General features: G+C 44.2%; 1 protein-coding gene across 2 annotated transcripts in view; it reads left to right on the top strand.

The window, feature by feature from the left end:
- Positions 1-497: 497 nt before the first annotated feature.
- The window catches only part of SLC26A3 (solute carrier family 26 member 3), a 37,493-nt gene continuing 13,633 nt past the window's right edge, over positions 498-24,357 (top strand). For both annotated transcript variants that reach the window (XM_039354487.1, XM_039354486.1), the window contains exons 1-11: positions 498-578; positions 8,157-8,350; positions 9,997-10,136; positions 10,630-10,740; positions 11,770-11,927; positions 14,660-14,824; positions 17,841-17,993; positions 20,504-20,586; positions 22,464-22,611; positions 23,095-23,208; positions 23,297-23,374. In XM_039354487.1, the coding sequence (XP_039210421.1) occupies positions 8,175-8,350; positions 9,997-10,136; positions 10,630-10,740; positions 11,770-11,927; positions 14,660-14,824; positions 17,841-17,993; positions 20,504-20,586; positions 22,464-22,611; positions 23,095-23,208; positions 23,297-23,374 (1,326 nt within the window). In that variant the 5' untranslated portion in view covers positions 498-578; positions 8,157-8,174. The remainder of the gene's footprint in view (positions 579-8,156; positions 8,351-9,996; positions 10,137-10,629; positions 10,741-11,769; positions 11,928-14,659; positions 14,825-17,840; positions 17,994-20,503; positions 20,587-22,463; positions 22,612-23,094; positions 23,209-23,296; positions 23,375-24,357) is intronic.

The following is a 24,357-nucleotide window of genomic DNA, read 5'->3' as shown; positions in this document are numbered from 1 at the left end:
TATTCCATGTTCTGGCTGGCATCAGCTTGGATGGTGTCCACAATTACACACCATTTCCAAGAAAACTGCATAAATGTGTCCATGATATGCCGGGATTCTTTTCCCTCTTAAACTTTAGCCACAAAACCTCTGGATCTCCCTGCGGTGTGGTTAGTTGGCCAAATAAGTGTCGTTCCTCTCCTACCTTGATCTTCTCCAGGTTGGTGGTCACCAATGTACCCATCTGCCTTCCGGCTCTTCTTCACCGCAGGCCTCCCGTGAACTTCTGCAAACCAATCTTGCCGTTTGTCTCAGGGTGTTAAGCAATCCCAAAGGGAATTTCAGGGAACCATCCTTATCATCCTTATTGATCACAGGCTCAATGGTCAAGGCCATCATGAAATCTTCGTGCCCTGTAAAAGTTAATGGAAGTTAACTATTAAGGCTGTATATATTGAGTTTTCCGCAGCTATATAAAGGGAGGCGTTTAAATGGACAGACACATACCTTGAACGGCCTCTGATTTTTCTCCACTGGGGACAAAAATCCTAGCTAGATGCATCTTCGGTTCCACAGAGCTCGCTGAAGACTCTTCCAGGGTAAGAAAGAGATCTGTTTATACAGATCATTATAAGTTTTATATAGTTATCCAGTTATGCAGCATATATATATATATATATATATATATATATATATATATATATATATATATATATATATATATATATTTGTTTTCTGAGGTTTTCGCGGGCTTTTGTATGTAGGTCTTTGGTTATTTGGGTTTTCTCCTACGTAAAATTGGAAGTGTCTTGCCAACGTTTCGACAAAGTCCCATTCGTCATCTTCAGGCATTGCTCCTCGAAGCACGAAGCTGAAAACACCAGCCTGAAGATGACGAATGGGACTTCGTCGAAACGTCGCCAAGACACTTCCAATTTTACGCGGGAGAAAACCCGAATAACCAAAGACCTACAGATAGATAGATAGATAGATAGATAGATAGATAGATAGATAGATAGATAGGACTAGTTCTCTCTCTCTCTCTCTCTCTCTCTCTCTCTCTCTCTCTCTCTCTCTCTCTCCCTCCCTCCCTCTCTCCCTCCCTCCCTCCCTCTCTCTCTCTCTCTCTCTATATATATATATATATATATATAGGACTAGTATTGTTGTAGGACTAGTTCCTTTATATATATGTATATGTATGTATGTATGTATGTATGTATGTGTATATATATATATATGTATATATATATATATATATATATATATATATATATACGCATATATATAAAGGAACTAGTCCTACAACAATACTATTGTTATTATCTATATTTAAAATTCCCTTTCTATCAGGAACTCAAGGAAGTCTACACAATCTTCTCCCATCTCCTTTTTTTACTGCATAACCATAATCTTAGGAGTTTTATTCTTCATTTTTTTTAAAAAAATATTTTTCATAAGTATTTTGGAGCATCGGTGGGGCCGACAATGTTGATTGCTGTAGATACGGTCTGTGTGATGGCCAGCCATTTTAAAGAATCAAAAGTCAAGGGAAAAATGGATATCCTGAATCTTGACATTTAACGCAGGGCACCATCTAGAAGGACTTCTGCTCTGTGGACCCAATGGATTTGGAAGTTCTGATGGACATTGTCAACGGGTCTTTCAACCTGGGTCGGTGTTATGCTGAAGCTGAGCTGGAACAATTACTGAAGACCCCGTGGTCTAACTGCATTGGTTCCTTGAGAATGGTAGACTCATACGGCTGGAAGGATCCTTGAAGGTCTTCAAGTCCAATCTCCTGCCCAAGGCAGAAGTCCTTATACCATCCCAGACAAAGGGTTGTCCAATCTTTTCTTGAAAACCTCCACCCATAGCTCCTGGAGTCAAACTATTCCGTTGTTCTCGCTGTCAGGAAATTTCTCCTTAGGTTCCAGTTTGGATCTCTCTTCAGAACAAACTTTCACCCATTTCTTCTTGTGCTGTCCTCTGGCACTTTGGAGAATAAATTGATCCCCTCTTCTCTGTGACTGGCCCTCAAATATTGGAAGACAGTGATCATGTCATCCCTAAACCTTGACTAGACTAGACTAGACTAGACTAGACTAGACTAGACTAGACTAGACTAGACTAGACTAGAATAGAATAGAACAGAATAGAACAGAACAACTGAAAGAAGCATTGTTTGTCAAGATGGCATGCAGAGCACTTGCCTATAAAGTCGCCAAGAATCGGACACAACTGAAGGGTTAAAACAGTGGTTCTCAACCTTTTTAATGCCGCGACCCCCAACCGGTCGTAAGTCGAGGACTATTCAACCGGTCATAAGTCGAGGACTACTCAACTGGTGCAGCACCATTTGCAGAATGGGACTTTTGGCGGGCTCAGCAGGGCAGAGACAGCCTGGACAATTCCTATTGGCTTTTGAAAGCCAATAGAATTAGACTCTTTCAAGAGAGTCTATTCTATTGGCTTTCAAAAGCCAATAGAATAAAAGGGAGTAGCACAGCTAAGGAAAAGGGGGAAAAAAATGGCGGACTGCGTTGTTTGGCGACCCCCATGAAACGGTCGTTCGACCCCAAATGGGGTCCCGACCCACAGGTTGAGAACCACTGGGTTAAAACAACAAATGGCAATTATTGTTATTACAGTTCATTGCCCAGTCAGCCAGATGTTCAGGCTGGATTTGGCATTCTTATCCACCTATCTAGTCCTTCCCAAGGACCTGGAATAAGCAGATGTGGATGTTTGATGGCGGTTAAAGGTATCGCAAGATGGAAGCTGTTTGAAGTAAAGCTGCTTTTTTGCAATTGGCCGACGGTGATTTTGTCAATGCCGGAGGCGTTCAGGAGCGCTTCAGTTGTTTTGGGATAGCACCCAGGGCATCTGTGACTACTGGGATTGTTGTTAATATTATTAGCTGCAGTAGCATTTATTAATTCAGTTTCATATAATAAATGTTTGAGGGTGAGGCCGAGGGAGAATAGGAAATTTCACGAAGGGGTCCATTTACTGAAGCGTTTAAAAGGAACAGAGTGTTTACACAAACATCAAAGCAGCTTCAGCTGAGATTCCCAAACCCAGGACCTTCAGTAACGCAGGTACTCCTCGGCTTACAACAGTTCATTTAGTGACCGTTCAAAGTTACAACGGCACTGGAAAAAAAAGGGATTGGTGACTTTTTCACCCTTACGACCTTTGCAGCATCAACAGGGTCACATGACCAAAATTCAGACACTCGGCAACTGACTCATATTTACGACGGTTGTAGCGTCCCCCCTGGGGTCACGTGATCCCTTTTTGCCACCTTCTGACCGGCAAAGTCCATGGGGGAAGCCGGATTCACTTAACAACCGTGTTACTGACTTAACAACGGCAGCGATCCATTTAACAGCCATCTCAAGAAAGGTGGTAAAAATGGGGCAAAGCTCACTTAACAACTGTTTGGCTTAGCATTGATTTTGGGCTCATTTGTGATCGTGACTCAAGGATGTACCTGTAAAAAAGATGTTGAGACTCTAGAAAGAGTGCAGAGAAGAGCAACAAAGATGATCAGGGGACTGGAGGCTAAAGCATATAAGGAGCAGCTGCTGGAATTGGGTATGTCTAGTTTAACAAAGGGAAGGACGAGGGGGGACATGATAGCAATGTTCCAATATCTCAGGGGCTGCCCCAAAGAAGAGGTAGTCAAGCTATTCTCCAAAGTGCCTGAAGGCAGGACAAGAAGCAACGGATGGAAAAATCAAGAAGAGAAGCAACCTAGAACTAAGGAGAAACTTCCTAAGAGTTAGAACAATTAACCAGTGGAACAACCTGCCTCCAGAAGCGGTGAATGCTCCAACACTGGAAGTCTTTAAGAAGAGACTGGACAGACATTTGTCTGAAATGATATAGGGCCTCCTGCCTGAGCAGGGGGTTGGACTAGATGACCTCCAAGATCCCTTCCAACTGTATTATTATTATTATTATGGATCATCGCACAGTCAGCCAGATGTTCAGACTGGATTTGGCATTTTGTCTACCTATCGAGTCCTTACCCAGGACCTGGGATAGGCAGATGTAGATGTTTTATGGTATTACAGGTATCGTCGCAGGATGGAAGCAGTTCCTAATAAGGCCGCCTTTTGCAATTGACTAATAGCAAATTTGTCAATGCCAATGGTGTTCAAGTGGTGCTCCAGTTGTTTTGGGATTGCGCCCAAGGAGCCTATGACTATTGGTACTACCTTGCTTGCTTTTGCCACAGTCTTTCTATTTCTATTTGTAGGTCTTTGTATTTTGTTATCTTCTCCAGTTCTTTCTCTTCTATTCTGCTGTCTCCAGGCACTGCCACGTCCACTATCCAGACTTTTTTGTCTTTCTTATCGACAATTGTTACGTCTGGGGTGTTATGTTGCAGGTGCTTGTCTGTTTGAATTCTGAAGTCCAGAGCAGTTTAATTTGATCATTTTCTATGACTTTCTCTATTTTATGATCCCACCAGTTTTTGCTTACAGGCAAATGATATTTTTTGCAGATCTTCCAATGCACCATTGTTGCTACTTTGTCATGCCGCTGCTTGTAGTCAGTCTGTGCAATCTTCTTGCAACAGCTTACCAGGTGGTCCACTGTTTCTTCAGCTTCTTTGCATAGGCGGCACTTACTGTCTGTTGCTGTCTTCTCAATTTTGACTTTGTATGCATTTGTCCTTAAGCTTGGTCTTGTGCAGCCAGAATTAGTCCCTCGGTCTCTTTCTTCAATTTTCCTGCTCTTAGCCATTGCCAGGTTTTATTATTATCTGCTTTCCCAGCTATTTTTTTCATGTATTGGCCATGTAGTGCTTTGTCTTCCCATGCCTCTATTCTGTTCTTCATTTGGTCTTTCTTGTAGGCCGCTTTGGTCTCTCCAGTAGTTAGTAAACCTTCCTGATGTACTAATTTCAGTGCATCTTCATCATTGTTCTTCAGATATTCTTCCAAAGCCATTTTTTCTTCTTCAACCATCTGATGTACTTTTAGCATTCCACGCCCACCTATTTGCCTTGGTAGATAAAGTCTATCAATGTCACTGCGTGGATGAAGGACATGATTCATTGTCATTATTTTTCTGGTCTGCCTATCCATTGCTTTTAGTTCTGCTTGAGTCCAGTCCACTATTCCAGCTGTGTACCTAATGACTGGGATTGCCCAGGTATTGATTGCCTTTATGGTATTTCCTCCATTGAGTTTGGACTTTAAGATCTTCACTCTCTTGATGTATTCACCTCTAATCTTTTTCTTGACTTCAGTGTGCTTGATGTTGTCAGCTTGAAGGATACCCAAGTATTTGTAGTACTCTTCCTCATCCAGATTCTTAATGTTATTTTCATGGGGCATCTTGATTCCTTCAGTTTTCACTATTTTTCCTTGTTTGATAGTAAGTGTGGCACATTTGTCCAAGCCAAACTCCATTACAATATCTTGGCTATATATACGGACAGTGTTGAGCAGCGATTCTATTTCAGATGATGTTTTTCCATACAGCTTCAGATCATCCATGTAAAGGAGGTGGGATAGTCTAGCAGATGTTTTTGATGTTTGATAGCCATGTCCTGAGTTATTCAGTATTGTTGACAGAGGAAACAGTGCAATAACAAATAGTAATGGTGATAATGAATCTCCTTGAAATATCCCTCTCTTGATATTAACCTCTCCCAGCTTCTCACCATTGATCTGCAACTGTGTCTTCCATTGTGCCATCGATCTTTGCACAAATTTTCTGATGTTTCTACTGACTCCTGTTATTTCTAGGCACTTGATTATCCAATCATGTGGCAGAGAGTCAAATGCCTTTTTGTAGTCAATCCATGCCACATTCAGGTTGGTCTTCCTTCTCTTGCAGTTTTCCAAGATCATTTTGTCTATTAGGAGTTGATCTTTTGTTCCTCTGCTATTGGGGCAGTTTCCTTTCTGCTCAGGTGGAAAGAGATTGTTTTCAACTAGATGCTGTTGTACTGCATCAGCTACCACACCAGTTAGTAATTTGAAAGTTGTTGGTAAGCAGGTAATTGGCCTGTAGTTACCTGGTGTTGCCCCTTTTGCTGGATTTTTCATTATTAGGTAGGTTTTCCCAGTTGTTAGCCACTTTTCAATTTCTCCTCCTTGTAGTATATTGTTGAACTGCTTGGCAATGAGTGGGTGTATAACAGTTAGATGTTTCAACCAAAACCCATGCAGTTCATCTTCACCTAGTGCTGACCAATTTTTGATTTTTTTTGCTCTTTTTTCTACCATTTTTGTTGTTATTACTAGTTCTTTCATTTCAACTTCTGTTTTATTTGCATCCACCTCTTTTAACCAAGCCGCATCCTTGTTGTATTTCTTTGGGTTATCCCATATCTGCTTCCAGAACTGCACTGTTTCTTATTATCAATCATCGCACAGTCAGCCAGATGTTCAGACTGGATTTGGCATTTTGTCTACCTATCGAGTACTTACCCAGGACCTGGGATAGGCAGATGTAGATGTTTGATGGTATTACAGTATCGTCGCAGGATGGAAGCAGTTCCTAATAAGGCCGCCTTTTGCAATTGACTAATAGCGAATTTGTCAATGCCAATGGTGTTCAAGTGGTGCTCCAGTTGTTTTGGGATTGCGCCCAAGGAGCCTATGACTATTGGTACTACCCTTGCTTGCTTTTGCCACAGTCTTTCTATTTCTATTTGTAGGTCTTTGTATTTTGTTATCTTCTCCAGTTCTTTCTCTTCTATTCTGCTGTCTCCAGGCACTGCCACGTCCACTATCCAGACTTTTTTGTCTTTCTTATCGACAATTGTTAAGTCTGGGGTGTTATGTTGCAGGTGCTTGTCTGTTTGAATTCTGAAGTCCCAGAGCAGTTTAATTTTATCATTTTCTATGACTTTCTCTATTTTATGATCCCACCAGTTTTTGCTTACAGGCAAATGATATTTTTTGCAGATCTTCCAATGCACCATTGTTTCTACTTTGTCATGTCGCTGCTTGTAATCAGTCTGTGCAATCTTCTTGCAACAGCTTACCAAGTGGTCCACTGTTTCTTCAGCTTCTTTGCATAGGCGGCACTTACTGTCTGTTATTATTATTATTATTATTATTATTATTATTATTATTATTATCATCATCATCATCATTGTGGATCATCGCACAGTCAGCCAGATGTTCAGACTGGATGATGATGATGATGATGATGATGATGATGATGATTATGGATCATTGCACAGTCAGCCAGATGTTCAGACTGGATTTGGCATTTTGTCTACCTATCAAGTCCTTACCCAGGACCTGAGATAGGCAGATGTGGATGTTTGATGTTATTACAGATATCGTCGCAGGATGGAAGCAGTTCCTACTAAGGCCGCCTTTTGCAATTGACTAATGGCAAATTTTATTATTATTATCCCCCAGTGAGGCACTACCTTGACGTGGTTGTGGGGCTTGTGTACTTATTATTATTATTTGGATGGAATAATCTGGATGGCTATAGATTAGCAGAAGAGTAAATGTATTTCTTGGCTGCTAGTTTTAAAGCTTCGGCAGTCCACATACAATAACCCCACTTTTCTCAAAAGAACTATTTCTCCAGCACAGCAAAATGAGCTGCTTTTTCCTGTTTTGAGATTCTCGGTTGCCAGAGAACACTAAAAGGAAATAAATCTCTGGTAATCATTACTATAAATGTCCATATAAACCCACAAACCCACAAACCTGCTCTTGGGTTCCACAATTTCCTCAAGTGTAAATGAAACCTTGGTCATTTTGGCTCGGCTCCATCCCTTCATGGTGAAAGGACAGGTTGAAATTAAGTGGACCGTCCCTCTTTTTTCGAAAGCAGCCACGTTGCCCTTTCTCACCATTATAACTGGAAGCACACAAAAAGGGCCTTGATCGTTCTAATCTCCGAAACCGTTGACTCAGAGATAGGCAGATAGCTTCCTTATATTTAAGCTCTTTTGTCAGAATTGTGGTGATTGTGGTGATGGGGACAGAGAGTTTTATTTTTCCTTGCCAAAGAAGTGTGGAAATGGAGATGATGGAGGAGGAGGAGGAAGAAGAGGTTTCAATATTATATTCCTATTTTGTTTGATCTTCAAAGGTGGCAGTACTTAATTAGGGCTTCACGCCACTCTGGTCTTCAGGATACTAAGTTATGTTTTAAAGCACAGCCTGTTATTTATTTTCAAGCCTCCAGTGATTAAGAAGATGAAGGACTCAAACGGCTACCAGAAGGAACACTTGGCCAGAGAAAGGGTAGAAGCTGTCAATAACCAGTACGTGATCACCGGACCAGTTTACTCAGATCTATCATTTGATGAAGAGCACCAGAAGGTCCATAGACACCATAAAACGTTGGTGGACCATCTCAGATTATGCTTTAGGTAAGAGGCTTGCTTTTTTTTTTTTTTTAAACGTCATACTATAAACAATTAAGGGTTGATCATTGTCAGGTTTTCAAATCAGGTTGGTGAGATTAGGGGGGGGGGTGACCTGCGTGAAGATTTTCATGGACCTGATTCATCCATTGCCATAATAAGCCATGGTTTCAATTTGGCTTACTGACCAAACCAGAATGGACTGAATGGGCACACAAGGCACAAAAAATAAATTTACAGGCTGCAATGTCTAGATCAGTGGTTCTCAACCTTTTTAATCCCGTGACCCCCAACCGGTCGTAAGTCGAGGACTACTCAACCAGTCGTAAGTCGAGGACTACTCAACTGGTGCAGCACCGTTTGCAGAATGGGACTTTTGGCGGGCTCAGCAGGGCAGAGACAGCCTGGACAATTCCTATTGGCTTTGGAAAGCCAATAGAATTAGACTCTATTCAAGAGAGTCTATTCTATTGGCTTTCAAAGCCAATAGAATAAAAGGGAGTAGCACAGCTAAGGAAAAGGGGAAAAAAATGGCGGACTGCGTTGTTTGGCGACCCCCGTGAAATGGTCGTTCGACCCCAAATGGGGTCCCGACCCACAGGTTGAGAACCACTGGTCTAGATTCACACCCCGTGTTACCTGTCCAGAGAAAAAACCTTCACATTTAGAGCAGAACGTGTACCGAGTGGGTGGCTAGTTAATACTATATTGTGGCTGATTAATTTGCAGCCAAATATCTTGTACAAACCCAGGTGGTGTTGACAGTTTATGCTTCTATAAAATCCGGCAAGTGGATTAACCGATTAATACAGATACCAGTTAATCATGGATGATCATATTGCAATAGTCAGCATTGGGGTGCTGAAAAGAAAGACAGAATCGCAAAGGCTTTTTGTTCTGTTGATTTGCACCATAATAGGAAAAATATAACTTCTCACTTAGTATCCTGCTATTATATTCCACAAGGGAAAAGGATCTTCCCTTCACATTGTCAAAATACAGGATAAGAGAGTTGGAAGGGACCTTGGAGGTCATCTAGTCCAACCCCCTACTCAGGCAGGAAACCCTATACCATTTCGGACAAATGGCTGTCCAGTCTCTTCTTAAAAACTTCCAGTGTTGGAGCATTCACAGCTTCTGGAGGCAAGTTATTCCACTGGTTAATTGTTCTAACTGTCAGGAAGTTTCTCCTTAGTTCTAGGTTGCTTCTCTCTTTGGTTAGTTTCCGTCCGTTGCTTCTTGTCCTGCCTTCAGGCGCTTTGGAGAATAGCTTGACTCCCTCTTCTTTGGGGCAGCGCCTGAGATATTGGAAGACTGCTATCATGTCCCCCCTCGTCCTTCTCTTCATTAGACTAGACATACCCAATTCCAGCAATCATTTATCATATGGTTTCACCTCCTGTCTTCTAATCAGTCCCCTAAATACGGTTGCAGTTGTCTCAGCTAGCATATTAGTAGTAGAATATTTAGAACAGAATAGAGCTGGAAGGGACCATGGAGGTCTTCTAGTCCAGCCCCCTGCTCAAGCAGGAGAACCTATACCATTTCAGACAATATCTGAAGGATTATAGGATTTTCTCTTTGACATAACGTTGTTTCCACGTAAAATGTCCGTATTTGAACCGTCGCTTAGTGCTCTGTTGTCTTTTCAGGTGTACCCCACAAAGGGCCAAAAGTGCCGCTCTTCATTTGTTCCCTGTGGCTTCCTGGTTACCAGCATATCAGATCAAGAAATGGCTTCTTAGCGACATCGTTTCCGGAATTAGCACGGGGCTGGTCGCCATCCTACAAGGTGGCTGTTTTGCGTTTCCTGGTTAATAAATGCATCCTTTTCTCTTTTTTTCTGCATGAGGTGCTGTCCTCACCACCTCAGCTTATGACCACCATTGACCCCAAAATTTCTCTCGCTGAGCAAGAGACAGTGAGTTTTTAAGTGAGTTTTGCCCCCATTTTACGACCCTTCTTGTCCCAGCTGTAAAGTGAATCACTCCAGCTGATAAGTTAGTAACCTCGTTGTTAAGTGAATCTGGCTTCCCCCGTTGACTTTGCTTGTCAGAAGATCCCAAAAGGGGATCACATGATCCCGTCAGGATGCTGCGACCGTCATAAATACGAATCACTTGCCAAGCATCCCTATTTTGATCACGTGACCGTAGGGATGCTGCAACGGTCGTAAGTGTGAAAAATGACCGTGTCACTTTTTTCCGTTGTAACTTTGAACGCTTGTAAGGTGAGGACCATGTGCAGTTTTTCACTCAATATTATTTTTTTTTCTTTTCCTGAAGGCCTAGCATTTGCTTTATTGGCAAACGTTCCTCCGAGTTATGGACTCTACGCAGCATTTTTCCCCGTGGTTATATATTTCTTCTTTGGCACGTCCAGACATATATCGGTCGGTAAGTTGAACTAAATTCCAGTGAATTTGGAGCCAAGGTTTTAATTAGCCTTGCAATATCACATGCTCAATCAAGCTGAAGCTCAAATGACGTGGCTTATGATCAAGTGCAGCTGAGAAAATCCATAAAACATAATCTCAGGGGTCAACACAAACTTTTTGTCATAATCATGTTTGAGGGAGGCAGCATAAATAGGTGGCATAGGGTGATTTTTATGACTGCGCAAGACTGTCACGCATGAAGGAGATCTAAAATTCTTTCAAACAAAATTATATCAAGGAGAGAAGACACCTAGAACTAAGAAGGAATTTCCTGATAGTTAGAACAATTAACCAGTGGAACAACCTGCCTCCAGAAGTTGTGAATGCTCCAACACTGGAAGTTTTTAAGAAGAGACTGGACAGCCATTTGTCTGAAATGGTATAGGGTTTCCTGCCTGAGCAGGGGGGTTGGACTAGATGACCTCCAAGGTCCCTTCCAATTATGCTATTCTATTCTATTCTAGTCGAGAAGCAATCTAGAAATAAGGAGAAATTTCCTCACAGTGAGGACAATCAACCAGTGGAACAGCTTGCCACCAGAAGTTGTGGGTGCTCCATCAGTGGAGGCTTTTTAGAAGAGACTGGACAGCCCTTTGTCCTGAATGATATAGTGCAGGGGTAGGCAACATTGGCTCTTTTATGACTTGTGGACTTCAATACCCAGAATTCCTGAACCAGCCATGCTGACTCAGGAATTCTGGGAGTTGAAGTCCACAAGTCATAAAAGAGCCAAGATTGCCTATCCCTGGTATAAGGTCTCCTGCTTGAGCAGGGGGTTGGACTAGAAGACCTCCAAGGTCCCTTCCACCTCCCATCAGGGAGAAAATCCATGAGGTCCCTAAGGGTCAACAATGACTTGATCTCCCGTCAACCTCTTCATCGTTGTGATACAATTTCATTAATGACAGACTCCTTCTCTAGACTACGTAGCATAAAAATCACGGTGGCTGTTTGATGGACAGATAAATGAATAAATCATGTCACACAGGACCGTTCCCCATCCTGAGTCTGATGGTAGGAGGAGCAGTTTTAAACATGGTCCCAGATGAACCTGGGAATCCCAGCGTGCCAGCAAACAGTTCATCATTAAACCAGGAAAGAGTTATGGTGGCAGCATCCGTTACAGTCCTGGCTGGCATCTTCCAGGTAAACTTTACAAATGTTCCCCTGTTTTTAGTATTTGAAGCCATGCCAAAGTTGCTATCCATTTCCAAATGCTGTGCTATCATTCTCTTTTTTATCTCAGGTGCATGTCTGTTAGATAGCATCGTGACATTTTCCTGTCCTGTCCTCAACGCAAGCACTAACTACAAGGGCAGAGACAGAGTTGCAGAACCTTTAGTCCAGTGTTTCCCAAACTTGACAATTTTAAGGCATGAGGACTTCAACTCCCAGAATTCCACAGCCAGCGTTGCTGGCTGTGGAATTCTGGGAGTTGAAGTCCACATGCCTTAAAATTGTCAAGTTTGGGAAACACTGCTTTAGTCCTAAGGGCACGTTCAGAAGCAAGGGGGGGGGGAATCCCCAAATCCTCAGGACTATTTTCCTAAATAAATAGTTGTGAGTTGAGGACTGCCTGTATCCCAATTTTGCAAATTCCTTCGTTCCATTGGATCGAAAGAAATTGATTTAAAAAAAGAAATCGAAAAGAAGCTGATTTAAAACAACAACCACCACCACGAGAGAGGACAAAATTATTCACTGTTATTCGCTATTTCAATATTATTTTCATTAGTTAAATAGCAACGGTATATTAAGTAATATCCCACGAATGGAGGAGATATGGAGGAGAAGGAATGGCAGAAGCTGGGGGTGGAGTCAAAAGAGGAATCACCCTAGAATCCCTACGTAGCCACAAATGGACTAGGTCAGTGATGGCGAACCTTTTAGAGACCGAGTGCCCAAAAACTGCCCCCCCGCTTCACCCCCCCTGCCCTGCCCCCACTCTGCCCCCCCATCTCCTGCCCCGCCTGCCTGCAGGGCTACTCACTGCCTCCAAGGCCCGCCGCAGATCACTCAGGCAGCCCAGCAGCGCTATGGTGGTCATGCCCTCTGCCCACGCCCTGCAGCATCAACGGTGCACGATGGGGTATGAGGGCAGAGTCTTGCCTACACTGCCTGGCTGCCATGTCCTTGGCTGCGCTGCTCCGTGTGGGCCACGCTCGGGGGCGCTTCTCCTTCGGGGGGGCTGCTGGAGAGGAGGCAAGGGGGGAGGCGGGTCTAGGGCAACGGCACGTGTGCCCACAGAGAGGGCTCCGAGTGCCACCTCTGGCACCCGTGCCATAGGTTCGCCACCACTGGACTAGGTCCAGGCTCCCTTGGATTCCATTAACCAGTATCTAATTCCAAGCAGGTACTAACCATTAACCGAAAGGTGCTTTTTCAACAGGCAAGTGGACTTTCTTGTTTTTCTTAGAAGACGTTTTGCTTCTCATCCAAGAAGCTTCTTCAGCTCTGACTGGATGGTGGGGAACGGAAGGATGTATATTCCTTCCAGACAGCTGGTCATTTGCCTTCTTTTAGAGCAGTGGTTCTCAACCTTTTTAATGCCGCAACCCCCAACCGGTCATAAGTCGAGGACTATTCAACCGGTCGTAAGTCGAGGACTACTCAACTGGTGCAGCACCGTTTGCAGAATGGGACTTTTGGCGGGCTCAGCAGGCAGAGACAGCCTGGACAATTCCTATTGGCTTTTGAAAGCCAATAGAATTAGACTCTATTCAAGAGAGTCTATTCCAGCGGTTCTCAACCTGTGGGTCGTGACCCCATTTGGGGTCGAACGACCATTTCACGGGGGTCGCCAAACAACGCGATCCGCCATTATTTTGTCAGCTGGCGGCACCGCACATGGGGTGGCACCGCGCACGTGCACTGCACATGTGCGCTGCGCATGGGTGTCGCCGCTGCGCATACGTGCTGCGCTTGGGGCCACCATCGCGCATGTGCGCCGCTCTGCGCATGCGCGGCTCGCCCTTATGACCAGGGTCGCCACAAAAAAAAGGTTGAGAACCACTGGTCTATTCTATTGGCTTTCAAAAGCCAATAGAATAAAAGGGAGTAGCACAGCTAAGGAAAAGGGGGAAAAAATGGCGGACTGCGTTGTTTGGCGACCCCCATGAAATGGTCGTTCGACCCCAAATGGGGTCACGACCCACAGGTTGAGAACCACTGTTTTAGAGCATTGTTGAGGCCATTTGGAGGTTTACCTGTGTCCTCAGGGTCACTTGAGTAGTGCAAATGTGTGTGGAGCCTCTGTCCTGTGTCCCTTCACTGTTGAAGACAGGTGCAGGCTGTTGGGGATGAGTCTGTGTCATCTACATCTCAAACTGAAGCGCAAATGGTTCCTGTGGTCTGCAACGTTTTCTGGAAATCCATTCATCCTCCCGCACCATTCGACGGGACCTAGGGCAGAAAACATCCTGCAGCCAAGAAGGCTGCACTACTCAGGTGACCCCGAGGACACAGGTAAACTCCAAGTAGCCTCAACGACTCGCTAAAAGAATGCAAAGGACCAGCCGTCTGCAAGGAGTATAAATCTTCCTGTTCCCCACCATCCAGTCAGAGCTGAAGAAGCTTCTTGGGTGAAGAGCAAAACATCTTCAAGAAAAGCAAGGAAGTCCAGTTGCCTCTTGACCTGGATGACTGAGAATATCCATAGCACTAACCATTAGTTGAGAAGATCCCACTGTATTGGCTTTTAGTAATAAATCAGCTTAATTGAACCTTTACAGGTGGACCTACCGTTCATACCTGGTACAAAACGATAATTTCTATTCCGAAACAAACGTCCATCATTTAATTTTCAGTTTTTTCCCGAGTAACCCTCAAAGATCCTCATTTCTTCTTCCATCCCTAATGCCATTATTGTTCCGTTCCAGTTAGTCCTGGGTGCCTTTCGCTTCGGCTTCATCGTCATCTATTTGTCTCAGCCACTCATCAGTGGATTTACGACGGCTGCTGCGATACACGTTTTTGTGTCTCAGCTGAAGTTCATTTTTCAGCTACCGGTTGAGCCCTTTAACAAACCACTGGGACTCATCTGGGTGAGTGTTTCAAACCCCAAACCCTGATTTCTCACTTCTCTGATTTGCTATTATGAATTGCTGCTGTTTCTCAAGTACAGGAGTCCTGGACTGACCACAGTTCATTTAGTGACCGTTCAAAATTACAACGGCACTGAAAAAAGTGACTTATGACCGTTTTTCACACTTACGACCGTTGCAGCATCCCCACGATCACGTGATCAAAATTCAGATACTTGGACACTGGCTCATATTTATGACGGTTGCAGTGTCCTGGGGTCATGTGATCCACTTTTGTGACTTTCTGACAAACAAAGTCAACGGGGAATCCGGATTCACTATAACAACTATGTTACTAACGTAACTGCAGTGATTCCCTTCACAACTGTGGCAATAGAGGTCGTAAAATGAGGCAATACTCATTTAACAACTGTCTCGCTTAGCAAGGGACATTTTGGACTCCATTGTTGTCAAAAGCCAAGGGCCACCTGCCATCACAACAAAAGCTTTTTTCCAGTGTAAAATTATTGTATTGATCCGAGCCTTTTCTCGACAAATTTAAATCTAGGGTACTCATTGAAATATAATTGGGAAAGGTAACTGGATCACTAAACTCATTGGTCTTTGACTCAAGATTGCTCTGAATATTTCAGAGAAGTATCCAGATGTACGCCTTGATTTCTAGGGTTCTAATCGAGCCATTAAGGCAGATATGTCAAACACAAGGCCAGGGGGCCGGATGCGGCCCGCAAAGTGGTTTCATGTGGCCCGCAAAGCCATCCTGGAAACAGTGAGGGAACGGCCCCCCACTCCCTTGGCCCTGGCTGAGGCCGGCTGGGAGCCAATGTACAATTTTGTGGTGGCCATCTATGCTGAAATGCATTCAGTCTTAGCTCCACAAGGCCGTCTGGAAACAGCGAGGAACCAGCCCCTGCCGTGTCGGCCCCGTCCCCTGGGTGCATGCTGGGGAGGGGTCCCCCTTTGTGAGGAATGAAGAAATGCACCATCGCCTGGAAGTGGCCAGCAAATGGTCCTCGCCTACTTCACATGTCTGGCTTGATGGGCTCTGCTCTGGTCCCACCCCTTTCTGCCAGAGACCTTCAGATCTGTCCCACTCCTGCCCAGGCCTCCACAGGCACCCTTGACGCGAATGATGTAGAGCTGGCCACGCCCACCCAGTAGGCCACACCCATTCCATCCACGCCCACCCAGTAGGCCACATCCACCCTGGCCACACCCACCCACCCCCCTAAGGGCAACCACAATGCTGATGCGGCCCTCAATGAAATTGAGTTTGACACCCCTGCATTAAGGTCATTTTTTCCCCTAAAGTTCAATTGCGTCCAATTCTCAGAGCCCTACCTGGACAAGTCCGTGCAGTTTTCTTGGCAAGGTTTTTCAGAAGGGGTTTGACATTGCCTCCTTCCTGGGGCTGAGAGAGAGTGACTGGCCCCAGGTCTCCAAAGTGGATTCATGTCGGGACTAAAACTCCCAGTTCCCAGCCTGGTGCCTTAAACACTAATAAGAGAAAAACAAAGTTGGAAGGGATCTTGTAGTCCAGCCCTCTTATTGAAACAGGAACCCTATATCATTTCAGACAAATGGCTGCCCAATCTCTTCTTGAAAATCTCCAGTGTTGGAGGACCCACAACGTCTGGACCAAACCACCTCCCACAACTATACCAAACGGCCAGTATGATCATGATTACTATAGGGCAGTGGTGGCGAACCTGTGGCACGGGTGCCAGAGGCGGCACTCAGAGCCCTCTCTGTGGGCACGCGCGCCCTCGCCCCAGTCCTAGGCCTTCAGCTGGGTTTTATAAACCTTTTCGCCTTAGGCCTCCGCCACCGTGTGTGCAATAAAAAAAAAAAGGTTCAATCAATTTCAACTTCTCGCAGGAAAAAAAAACATCTTGCAAAGTTGGAATTGATTGATTGAACTTTTTAGTCCCACCCAGTCTGCCATTACCACCGCAGCCATGCCCATCCAATGGGTCACACCCACCCAATGGGCCACACCCACCCGGCACTCGACGATGCATAAGTGGATTTTGGGTTGCAGTCTGGGCACTCGGTCTCTAAAAGGTTCTCCATCACTGCTATAGGGTCTAGGCAGCTAGCCTCAGAAGGATGTTGTAATTCTGAAGCTGTATCTAAACATACCCTTAAGCCATGATTGTTTTCAATTATTAATGAGCAGCCACAGTCACTCTCACAGGTCAAAGTATCAAAGTATGCCTTATTTATCCCCGTTTTCCTTTTTTTTTTGAGCAGCTTTATAACAATAATAACAACAATAATAATAAAAATAAAGTTGGAAGGGATCTTGGAGGTCATCTAGTCCAACCCCTTGCTCAGGCAGGAAACCTTATACCATTTCGGACAAATGGCTATCCAGTCTCTTCTTAAAAACTTCCAGTGTTGGAGCATTCACCGCTTCTGGAGGCAGGTTGTTCCACTGGTTAATTGTTCTAACTGTCAGGAAGTTTCTCCTTAGTTCTAGGTTGCTTCTCTCCTTGATTAGTTTCCATCCGTTGCTTCTTGTCCTGCCTTCAGGCGCTTTGGAGAATAGCTTGACTCCCTCTGCTTTGGGGCAGACCCTGAGATACTGGGAGACTGCTATCCTGTCCCCCCTTGTCCTTCTCTTCATTAAACTAGACATACCCAATTCCAGCAGCCATTCCTTACATGTTTTAGCCTCCAGTCCCCTAATCATCTTTCACTTTACAGTTAATTGTTAGAGGCTTGGATGAAACCAACCAACCAACCAATCAAGAATAAACCACGCAGTCACAAACAATTCACTTGTCTCCTGTTTGGCAAAATCGACAAACCATGATCGGTGCCCACCACAAGGCATGATTTTGCACTGATTCTATTTTCAAGCCCCTTTGGGCTAACAGCAACCAACTCCCTTTGCTCTTTAACGTGGCACGTGAGGCTGAACATTGCCTTTATCAAAACACAATTGATCCCGTTCCTTCTTCATTTGCAACTATGTCGTATTAACATCCAGTTTCTTCTTCCTTTTTAACAGACCCTTAAAAGTATATTTGAGCAAATCACCAACACCAACATTGCGGATTTAGTCACTGCACTCATTATCTTAGTCGTTGTGTCAGTGGTCAAGGAACTGAATGACCGGTACAAAGCCAAACTGCCAGTACCAATTCCGATTGAAGTCATTGTGGTAAGAATGCCTCCATTTTTTTTGCAAGCCAAAGTACATTGTAAGTTTTAAAAAAAAACTTTAGATGTTTTGGGTTCTGTTAGAAATTCTTTTTATATATAGCACCACAGATCAAACAAAGTGTACAGTCACCATGTGCTTTACAGCTTAACTGTTTAACTGTAACAGGAAACAAGAAACTCTACTTACCACTAAAGAACATAGAGTATATACCCTAGATCCAAACTTGTAAACACTGCCATCTACTGGCTGAATACTACTGTAGTTGTTGCACAAAAATACATTCCAATAGTGAATTCCAATTTGTTCACATTTAACATTTGTTCAAATAGTGGCATCCTCAGTTGGGGGCAGGTCAAAAAATATCAAGATGGTAGCCACAATCATCTTACTTTTTTAAATGAAGCACATAAGAAAGAAATGAGGCTTCAGTCACGGCCACCATCTTGACTTCTGTGACTTGACTGCCTGTGGAAGTAAAAACAGAATACTTTCCACATCTGGAATTAAGCCACAAGATTATAAATAAACAGTGGGGTCCTTGGTGCTCTCTGAGCTTGGTTGTTTTCTTACAGACATTTCATTTCATGACCCAACTAGGTAACATCATCATTGTTAGAAGGGAGTGGGGTTTGGTCTCTTTTTATATATCCTGTCAGTGTTGGTGTAGGCTGTCGTTCATTGTTAGCTTGTTTGTCTGAGTTGGTCACTTCTTGATTGGATTATTGTTTATTTTTTGATTGTTGGCCTAGTATTAGCATTGGTGTTAATCTCTGCTCATTTGGGTGTTGATTGCTGACAATCAAGGGAGTTTGGATCCTTTTGTTTCCTCTTTGGCTTTTTGATTGTCTCTTTTGATTAGTGTGTAGATGTTGTTTATCTCTATGTGCCTGTTGATGGCTGATTTATCTGAATGCCAAACTTCCAGGAATTGTCTAGCATTTTAGGACTTGGCTTTGTCCAGTGGTGGTGAACCTATGGCACAGGTGCCAAAGGCGGTACTCGGAGCCCTCTCTGAGGGCACACGTGCCGTTGCCCCAGTCTTGCCTCCCCCCCATGACCCTCTCCTTTCCAGCAGCCTCCCTGAAGGAGAATTGCTCCCAAGCGTGGCCCACACGGAGCAGTGCAGCCAAGGACATGGCAGCCAGACAGCGTAGACAAGACTCTGCCCTCCCACCCCATCATGCAGTTGATGCTGCAGGGCGCGGGCAGAGGGTGTGGCTGCCATAGCGCTGCTGGGCTGCCTAGGCGATCTGCGGTGGGCCCTGGAGGCGGGGAGTGGTCCTGTGGGCAGGTGGGATGGGGGATGGGGGCAGAGTGGGGGCGGGGCAGGGGTGGAGCAGGGGCAGGGCCAGTTTTGGGGCACTCAGTATGTAAAAGGTTCGCCATCCGTGGCTTAGTCTATGATCAAGTTTCCAATTGAAACTATGGTTAGCTTTGTCCATGTGTTGAGAGATTAAGGAGTTTTCATCACATCTCCTGATTGCTGGTCGGTTAATATGGCTGTGCTTTGCTAATCTGTCCCTGTCGAGTGGGGTCTGACTCTAGGGCTCAATGTTCAATGTTCATTGATGAGCCGAGGTGGCGCAGCAGTTAGAGTGCAGTACTGCAGGCCACTTTAGCTGACTGTGTTCAGCAGGTCAGCGGTTCAAATCTCACCGGCTCCAGGTTGACTCAGCCTTCCATCCTTCCGGGGTAGGTAAAATGAGGACCCAGATTGTTGGGGGCAATGTAAATATATATATACATTGCTTACTGGTGTACACCACTTAGAGAGTGCTTGCACTTAAAGCGGTATATAAGTCTCATAAATAAATAAATAAAATCTCCGTTTCTTAGCCAAGGGAGCCAACATTGTCCAAAGACATTTTTCGTGATCATGTAGCCGGCATGTCTACACCAAGGCATAGCTAACATTGTTACCTTCCCACTGAAGTGGTATCTATTTATCTAGTTTATCTATTTCTCTACTCGGATTTGCATGCTTTTGAACTGCTTAGGTGGGCAGGAACCGGGACTAGTAACAGGAGCTCACTGCATCATGCAGTACTTGGGTCTCAAACTGCCATCCTTGACAAGTCCAGCGTCTTAACCGCTAGGCGACCACATCCCTGTAGAAGTGTAGGTGCTATGGCCCTGGCCTTAATCAACCCCAGTATTTTCCTGAAGAGTGAAAAATGAGTTTGTTCCTCAATTGGGAGTGCTCTCAATTTCCCACGAATATAAAGAGGAAATGACCCCGTCAGTCCTTACTGTGAAAAACATCATCAATTCAAACTGACAAATCTGGGTTCGGGTTTCAGAAGTGTTTCAAGTATAAAGACAATGAAAACTCGATGGCTTTTCTCCATCATTCATGGTGAAAGGCCAGGGTAAAACTGAACAGGCGTCCAGTCTTTCTTTAAGAACTTGAATTCTGTACAATAAAGTGAAAGTAAATATTGAAATAGCCGCTTGAAAACTTGTAAAGTTTTTTTTTTAAAAAAAAAATCTGTTGTTCTTCTTTCCAGACAGTCATAGCAGCTGGACTATCTTACGGCTTTAATTTCAAAGAGATATTCCAGGTAGATACAGTTGGAACATTAGATATTGGGTAAGTAGACAGTATCTGTGTATATTAATAAAAACAGATAGCTTTGGGGTTTTTTTTCCCCCTTCCTAGTAAATTTAGCCACAATTATAAACTGGAAGAGCTTCCACAGTCCAATTTAAATGCTTTGTAATTGGAATCCACCATATGGGCCATAGGTTTAAGCATACAGGAAGTCAGCCATCCATTCAGTGACCGTTTGAAGTTACAATGATACTGGAAAAAAGTGACTTACGATCGTTTTTCACATTTAGGACTGTTGCAGCATCTCTGTGGTCACGTGATCAAAATCCGGATGCTTGGCCAATGACTCCTATTTACGATGGGTCTCAGTGTCCCAGGGTCACGTGATCTTCTTTTGTGACTTTCTGACAAGCAAAGTCAATGGGGGAAGCCCGACTCACTTCACAGCTGTGTTGCGAACTTAACCATTGCAGGGATTCACTTGAAAACCTTGGCAGGAAAAGTCGTAACATGGGACCAAACTCACTTCATAACTGTCTCGCTTAGCAAACAAAAATTTGGGGCCCAGCTGTGGTCGTTAAGTCGAGGATTACCTGTACACTGAAGCAAGGGGTCATCCATGAGGGGTTGGAGACTGGAGATCCTGTTTTATATTGGCCTGCTTTGTTCTTATCAGGCAGATCAGATCAGATGTAGTGGGCATAGAGCAGGGGTCTTCAAACTTGGCCACTTTTAAGACCTGTGGACTTCAACTCCCAGAATTCCTCAGCCAGCAGAGGAATTCTGGGAGTTGAAGTCCACAAGTCTTAAAGTGGCCAAGTTTGAAGACGCCTGGCATAGAGAGTTCCTGTCACAATGGTGTCCCTGGACGTGTGGGTGCCAAATTGGCAAACTGCTGGACACAGAGTCACAATACAAGTGTCTTGGGTATCTCCGTAAGATGTCACACACACATTTCAGAGAGCCAGGGCTTGGATTACAACATTGCATCTGCCATCTTGTGATTTTGAAACCTTCTGCTGACACCCTTGAATCAATTAAAGAGAATATTTGTAGCTCTGGGTGGATCCGTGGAGTCCCTGGCGTTCTCTAAGCTTGGTGGTTTTCATGCAGACATTTCATTACCCAACTAGGCAACATGACCAGTTTGCACTAATGATGTTACCTAGTTTGGTAATGAAACATCTGCCAGAAAACCACCAAGCTCAGACAGCACCAAGGACATCACACACCCTTGAATCGCTCCCTTGAAGGACTTTTCAGAGTGATTCTCTCCCCATTCTGATGGCGGGACAACTTGCCACAGCCAATTCGTCACAGCCAACTCACCGAGGGACAATTCAACAATTCAATTTCGTTATTTAAAATAATTGAAAAATTATTTTAATGTCTGTCACTCACATTTAATTTTGTCCCTTTTCTGGCCTCCTTTCTTTAATGACTCTATTCCACTCTTCCTTTGATATTAGTCCTACAGCGAGTTGGCCGCGGCAAGTTGTCGTAGACCCTTCTGATGGTGCACTCCAAACAGGCAGTGCTTTGATTGCACCACTGAGTCACCAAGTTTTTAAACTAGGGGTCCCCAACTCCCGGTCCGTGAACTGGCACCGGGCTGTAGCGTGCCAGCAACCGGTCCGCGCAAAAAAGCAAAGCCCCATCTGCGGGAGGTAGGCAGCACACGAAACCACGCATTCTTCGTTCCTTGGAAAAACCTCTCTCCACGGAACTGGTCCCTGGTGCCCAAAACCTCTGTTTTAAACCATGTCCTGCAGAGCCTCCTGGACCCCTAAAGGCAGGGACAAACTACCAGCTAACCAGGACCCAAAGTGTCTTTCTCTAACTTAGCCATCTGTACTGAGTGCTAGGAAAACTACACAGGGTCTCCGTTTTAATGTCCTCCTCTGCCTTCATTCCAGATTTCAGGCTCCAGTTGCCCCAGATATCAAGTATTTCGAACGTTGTATAGGAGACAGCATCTCTATTGCCATTGTCGGCTTCGCTGTTGCCTTTTCAGTGGCTAAAGTTTATTCCATTAAGCACGATTACCCCATAGACGCCAACCAGGTAAGTCTCTAGCGCAGAGATCTCCAACCTTTCTCAGTTGGTGGACCGGAGGGAAAGGGAAAGGGGGAAGCATTTTTTGCACATGCACACACAAACTGGGCCACGAGCACACGCGACGCAAATGGGGCAGGGCTAGCGCCTGCGTGACATTCACTGGCACCGCCTTGTTTTGGTCACGTGGGCACTAGTGATGCCCCGTTTTCATTGTATGGTGCCCCGCTTTTTGCCATGCAGCGTCCCGCTTTTGCCACGTGGTACCCCATTATTGTGACGCAGTGCCCCGTTTTCACTGTGCAGTGCCCCATTTGCGTAGCGGCGATGCTAGCACGAATGGGGGTGAGTGCACGCACATGTGTAGTGGGTCGCGGTAGTAGGCTGCGGCCTACAGATTGGGGATCCCTGCTCTAGCAACTGTCACAACTGTTGTAAGTCGAGGACTACTTCCTGTTACCTTGCAGTGTGTAATTTGTGTGTGTTTTAAAGGAATTAATTGCCTTTGGAATCAGCAACATCTTTGGAGGGGTCTTCAAAGGATTTGCAGCAAGCACTTCTCTATCAAGGTCTGGAGTGCAAGAAAGCACCGGGGGCAAGACACAGGTATCTGGAGATTTAAGGTGTTGCGGTAAATGAATTACCCCCAGTTGTTTTACAGGAAGTGTGTTAACCAAGGGCTTTTGTCCTGCAGATTGCTGGACTCCTGTCAGCTATCATTGTCATGATTGCTATCTTAGCCATTGGCTTTCTCTTGGAACCGCTGCAAAAGGTACTGGCTTTGGGATCTAGTGGATTGGGTTGGATTGGGTTGGCTTGCTACAGGTGGCATCCTTTTCTGTAACTGGTAGTCCTCAACTTATGACCATGATTGACCCCAAATTTCTGTTGCTAAGTGAGACAGTTGTTAAGTGTGCTTTGCGCCCCTTTACGACCTTTCCTGCCACTGTTGTTCAGTGAATCACTGCAATTGTCAAGTTAGTAGAATAGAATAGAATAGAATAGAATAGAATAGAATAGAATAGAATAGAATAGAATAGAATAGAATAGATGGAGTGAGTAGAGTAGAATAATCTATATATAAATAAAAATGTAAATGTTCGTTTGTTCAAAATCTTAAATCTCCAAAGGTTCTTCACCGATTGCTTTGAAATTTTGACACAACGTTCCATTCGAATATGTGCGTGTTTTTATATACCTATATTATATAGATGTCACACCTGTGACAGGTAAAAACATGCTTTTATTGAAAAACAGATAAAAACATACTTTTTTGAAAAACAGTGCCATCTGTTGGACGTAATCTCTATATCTGCACACACAATGGAACAACAAAAAATATTGTATACCCACAAGCATTGTGAAATTAAATATATTACAAACGTGTGCTTTCTCTTTTCTTTCTTGAGCCACAGCAACGCGTGGCTGGGTACAGCTAGTGAAGAATAGAATAGAATAGAATAGAATAGAATAGAATAGAATAGAATAGAATAGAATAGAATGGAATGGAATGGAATGGAATGGAATGGAATGGAATGGAATGATAACTTTATTGTTGTCATTTCAAATGTACACTAATCAGCATGCATTAAAATGAAATTTTGTTGCATTCAGCTCTTAAAGGATCACCACCTCCGATATACACTGCATAAATATAACAAAAATAAATAAATACAGAATGATGCATATACCCACATATATTATATGATGAAGAGAGACAACACAGTCTCGTTCGGGTTATGTATACATGTGCAT

This window comes from Crotalus tigris, unplaced genomic scaffold, assembly GCF_016545835.1.
Source record: "Crotalus tigris isolate CLP2741 ecotype Arizona unplaced genomic scaffold, ASM1654583v1 scf7180000018553.2237530, whole genome shotgun sequence".
NCBI lineage: Eukaryota > Metazoa > Chordata > Lepidosauria > Squamata > Viperidae > Crotalus > Crotalus tigris.
The sequence above is the reverse complement of the archived record's forward strand: the minus strand, read 5'-3'. Positions and strand labels throughout refer to the sequence as shown.